Source organism: Poecilia formosa, unplaced genomic scaffold (assembly GCF_000485575.1).
Source record: "Poecilia formosa unplaced genomic scaffold, Poecilia_formosa-5.1.2 Scaffold21, whole genome shotgun sequence".
NCBI lineage: Eukaryota > Metazoa > Chordata > Actinopteri > Cyprinodontiformes > Poeciliidae > Poecilia > Poecilia formosa.
Window position 1 is genome coordinate 373,585 of NW_006799960.1, and position 5,726 is coordinate 379,310.

Below are 5,726 nucleotides of genomic sequence, written 5' to 3' on the forward strand. Positions count from 1 at the left end.
AAGAAAGGGCGTCTGCAGTGTTGGAGTGTAATGATTGATCAATACATCAGTTAACATTTATAGGAAAATAACAATAAAAGTTGTACACAGCATCACAACCCTTTCGAGATCTTTTTAAAATTAAGTTTAACATGTTCAGATTTATATATTACATATTCCAGGGTATATTTTAACAGGATAATCTCAAAAGACATTTTTTTAATTAAAAGAATCTGAACATTGAAATACCATGCATTAAGCAGTTAATGTAAGCACTTTGTATTGATTTGTTGCTGAAAATGTGCTATATAAATAAAATTACCTTTACCTATTACCTTTAAACCAGAAAACTCCAAGTAGGAGCTCTTTAAATTTCTTTATCGGGTTGCAATGATTCAGTACATTAGATCCAGTTTAAATAGTTGACACAGTGACTTTAGTTTGGAAAATTGTGGTTAAATTTTCCTCCTAACTATTGCTCAGTAAAAAAAATAAAAAGGTATTATCATGACTCTCCATATGACACAAAATAATCAGTAATATTAATTCTGTTTGGTTCCTTCTTAAAAAAAAATTAGCTAAGGAACACGTGCAGGTGTGGCAGACAGTTATTGTTCTCTTAATTTCCTTGTTCTGTTCCTGTAAATGTTGATTTTACAAGGAAACTTTATCTGTTATTTTTCCACTGAGGATGCAAAAGTTCAGTGACAAGGTCACTGAACTTTTCACTGAGTCATATATTTTAAACTCTTTAAAATAAACAATAACACTTCCTATATGATCCTGAAAAATAAGATGCCAATACCTAGAAACCAACAAAAAGTAATGTATTAAGGTTTTTGCATCCAGAGCCAGGCACTGATAATTAAAATCCCACATAAACACACAGCAGAAATTCAAACTTTAATTCCCTCAATTTTTGGAAATTCAGTTTCTCATTTTATTTTCTTATTCTATCCAGCTGGTTATTTATTACATTGTACTGTAAATCAAAGTCCAACCCATGATTCTAGAAAATTAAACTGTCCAAATATTCTAATTATTTTTTGAATCCTCATATTGAATATTGCCCTAATTATAAAGTTTGCAACCAAAAAATCATCAAACAACATCATCAAATGGCGATGCTATCATTGGATTCTGCTCCTCAGTGCCTAGCTCTGGATGCAAAAACCTTAACCAAAAAATAAATAAAAAATCACCCAGAAAAACCTTTTATGACTTTATGCATAAAGCTCTTACAAAAAGTTTACACGATTGGAGCATCTGAAGTCATAGAGCAGAATGGGACAATTTTTTCTGTTTCTAAGGGCAAACTGTTTGAGATCCACAAACAAGAGCGTTTTTTATGTGAGCATGAATGACAATTTCTAATTGGAATGTGAAATCTTTTATAACAGGGTTTGGAGGAAATACACTTAAAGGCTGTCATGAATGATTGTTGGGAGAAGTCCAAGGACAAGATTACACATTAATCAGCCCAATAGCACATCTTTGTTGTGTTTTCCATGTAATCACAGGTTTATTGCAGAACTAAAAAATATGTGTTTGGTTGCTGTTTAATAGAATCCAGGTCAGTGGAGTTGAAAAATAGGACAGCTGACAAACACAACAGATAAAATCTTAGATTATCTACTTTATTGTTTGTGGGGTTAGAAGTTGAGTAATCAAAGCCAATAATACTTATGTTATTTAAATTTATTCAGTTTCTTTTTTTTTATTGTGACAATATATGACATATCCCTGCAATATTCTAAAGAAGTCTATCTACCAATTCTACATTTCATGACATTTCTAGGTTGATTTTGACTTAATATTTTTGATCTTCCAGACAACTAAATACATGATGAGTGTATGGAAATTTCTGAGTATAACTGTAAACTTAATGTGTCATTAATGTAATTTACTTCACAACAGTACTTGAAGAACTGGGTATCCTCTCTCTGCTTCATTCCAGTCAGGCAGATCTCAGAGAGGCAGCATAATATATTTGTAAAAATGTGAATGTACACTACAGGGCCAGCTGGCTGACAAGGAAGAGCAGTGACCAGAAAAATTTGTCCCAAGCCCCAGGCTACCAAAACACACAGCCTTATTATACACTCAGGCATTAAAAGCCTGTTTGTTTCTCGCATCCAGCAGAGAGCTGTGCAGTGCAGTGGCTCTAGCTCATCATGCAGGGCCAAATCTTTTAATTATAATCTGCTTAAGCCGCAAAATGTAATTTAATAATATTCTCATTTTCAATAAACAAATGTAAAAATTCCAGATCTATGGTCTGTGTTCAAATTTAATCATGTCAAATATTGAGTCGTAAATTGTGCACATCTTTGAACATACATGGTTCCACTTCTTTGTTCTTCAGCATTTAGTGTGTTACAAAGAAAAATAAATTTTTTATCTCGCACATTTAAGTTGATATTTTCTCATCAACACATTTAAAGAGCAACAATATCTGAAATCTGCGCAAGCTTTACAAACAAAGGAGTTTATGTAAGGAAGGATAAACAAAAGTCAGACTTTATAAATAAAAAAGTATGTAAATTGCACAAAAAAGAACATTTTCATGTTTTGTCCCTCATGTTCAGTTTGATGTTTTCTGATAAACACATTTGAATAACTGAGAGGATTCAGAATTACATTCTCAGCAAACTGATCGAGCTTTACAAACAAAGGCATATCTATCCGTGCACTGTCCATCGTTCCATTTCTTGGCTGAGTCCCAGTTGGTGAGCACACACGATTCAGATCCTCCATAGTTGTTTGGTTCTCCTGTATTCCACAGCTTGAAGTTGAATCGAGACCCGTCAGACCAGAAGTACGTTCCATCCTTCTCAGTGTCAGAAAGTCCGATCCAGTTGAATCCCTCAGCGGGATCAAAGTTTCTGATCAGCATTTTGACAAAGTTCTCTTCTTCCAGACTGTGGATGGACACCAGGTTGGCTCCTTGGTTCAGACAGTGCTGTTCTGCATCAGCCCAGGTCATCAAGGTGGGGACGTACTTGTAGCAGCGTCCATTGAAGCCAAACCAGAATGGGGGACAAGCGCTGTGCTGCACTTTCATCTCCTGTGTGTCTGAAGGAACCACAGCAGCCAGAGAGAGACCAAACATGAAGAACAGCAAAATCATCTTGGAGTCTGGTGGTCTTGATTCTGAGAGATGTCAATGTTTTGCTGGAGTTTGTCTGCAGGGATGAATGCAGAAGAGAGTTCTGGAGCGACAGGAGTTCACCTGTTCTCTTTTATATTTGTCAGAAAGGGTGTCTATCTTGTTCCTGTTAATGAGCTACTTTAATGATTATCTTCATTTCCATTAACAGCTGTCTTTCACAGGGACTCTTTATCTGTTTCTGTTCCATCAATCAATTTGGTTATCATTGAGATATCTTATTATTAGTAGCCTAACTGTGGGTTTTCTTTGTTACTCTCTGCTGTTAACGTGTGAATTAATAAAGTAAAGTTTCATCTCTTGTATTCTACCCAATGTTTTTAAGGCAGCTTTATATGTAGTTTTGTACCTTCGTCTCTATAATCCGTTTTAATCATCATAAATGTGCTGACATTAAACCAAGTCTAACCAAAGTGACCCACCTTGCAAGGTAACAGCTTGAATGTTTTGATTAGGACTCCTACCAAATTGTTTGTGGAAAGCCAAGGGCACAGCATCCAACAGCTGCATAACATTGCTGCAGCATTGTACAGATGTAATAACTGACTAAGCTTTATCCAAAAACAAATTCTGTTCAGAATCTATTCGAACAGAATCCAGAAGAGATTCGGTTCGAATATAGACTCTTCCATACTGTTCAATTGCATGTAAAGAATAAATAGTGTTGGGGAATACCTGAGACAAACCGGACCTACTTTGATTTCCTTGTGCAGTTCCCATAAATGCTGTAAGAAGGCTTTATCTTTGCTGTGCTCTGCAGTCCTGTTTTATCATCATGAATGAACCGACATCAACCTATGGCCTACCTAGAGAAATCTCTGAGCAAGAAAAGAGCTGGAATGTTTTGATCAGGACTTGTGTGGATTTTTAAAGACAAAGTGCTAAACAATGCCATCTAGTGGTCATTCTTGGTAGTTATCAAAAAAGCAGTGGAAGAAACATGAAGTACAGCACGGTTACAGCCACATGGCAGTTCCTCAGCCTTGCTTATGTTGTTTTCTTGCCTGCTAAAGCATCATCTGTGAGTATTATAAGTTGAATTAATCACATATGTATGTTCAGATATGTGGCAGATGCATATTCTTTAACACTCAGTCAACCTTTCTCCAACTGAAGGTCTTTCACCATCTCATTGTGAAATCACCCCTCTCTAAATCCAAAGTAACTGCTGCACAGACAGCCACGATCCAACCCAATCCTCTAAAATGATGTTGCACATTTGTTTTATTTCTGACACACTCACAATATTTGTGGCAAATTGCAGCTAAATGCTAATAAATCAAGCAATTATTGTGTTCAAGTCATACATTCACGTAATTTAATTTAAATAATACTTGAGGGGAAAATTAAAAATAATGTCAATTTTCATTTTTTAATTAAACATCTAAATTACCTTCAGTAAAGTCTGTGCGTAGGATAGACGGAGAACTCTGTGCACTCTAAATATTCTTATTAATAATAGTATAATTAAAAAGAAGAAGAATTATAAATGTATTACATCTTATAGGCCCTATATAAGGGCTGTCTGTATATAATTTGGATTCTGTGTGGGTTAGCGCAAATACCAAATGCATTTACATATGTGGAGATAGTTGTTGACCATTAAAAGGCTATATCCTCATTTTATCATTTAAAAATTATGCAAATCACATTTTTGAATCATTTCAGTAAAAATTGGGTAGCTGATCATTTCCAAAGCTCCTAATGTTTTGTTGATGTATATTACATTTTTGCTGCTAATTAAAAAAATCTGCAGTTTTGCATGTTCTACATATTCCACAGAATAAACTCAATTCTTGATCAAACCATCTGTCATGAGAAGAATCTGGATAATCATCTGTAGAGCTAAAATGTAAAAACACCAAAATGAAAGAGACATTTGTTTTTTAATTGTATGCAATGTTAGCAAGAACTATTTTTTTGCATATGATCAGTTATTGTTTTAATTATTTTTCCTTTCCCTCAACAACACTGATACAGAAGGAAAACATTTATGTAAAAATAAGCAAGATCCTTATGCTCATCGATAGATTAGTGGAATAAGCCTCCATTAATTCTAGAAGAAACATTTAATAAAATATCTAAAACATTGTCATATTCTCTTTAATAAGAACCACACAAAGAAAGCATTTTACAGTGGTTTATCACAAAGATTACATTGATGGTTGTATAAGACAGTTATAAGACAAAAAAAAATCACATTTCCACAGATATGCCTCTCCATTTGGTTTTGTTGGAAAAAAATAGGTTGAATTTAAACTGAACAATCATCAAGAAATGCAACACAGTTACAATATTTTTATTGTATTTTTTTTTTTGTCTAGGGACAAACTGTGCGAGTGGCGCAGACAAAAGCTAATTTAATTGAGCACACATCATCGTTCCAGTAAAAATTGCTCCCATAGTTGGTCAGTCCACAGTTTTCATTTCCACGATAATTGTCAGGCTGTCCAGAATCCCAGCGGGAAAATCTGTATTTACATCCATCGGACCAAATCCACCCTCCTTCCTTATGCATATCAGTGAGTCCAATCCAGGTCTGTGACCGAGTAGGATCAAAGTTCTTGATCAGCAAATT

General features: G+C 34.7%; 1 protein-coding gene across 1 annotated transcript; it reads right to left on the minus strand.

Annotated features, from left to right (window-relative positions):
* Window positions 1-2,623: 2,623 nt before the first annotated feature.
* Window positions 2,624-3,180, minus strand: LOC103135188 (ladderlectin-like). Its single transcript, XM_007547804.2, has one exon. The coding sequence runs from the start codon at window positions 3,107-3,109 to the stop codon at window positions 2,624-2,626; it is 486 nt and encodes a 161-aa protein (XP_007547866.1). The 5' UTR covers window positions 3,110-3,180.
* Window positions 3,181-5,726: the final 2,546 nt, after the last annotated feature.

Bases quoted from the DNA above. Each gene is read 5' to 3' on its own strand.
- LOC103135188 (XM_007547804.2), bottom strand. From the start codon at position 3,109: ATGATTTTGCTGTTCTTCATGTTTGGTCTCTCTCTGGCTGCTGTGGTT.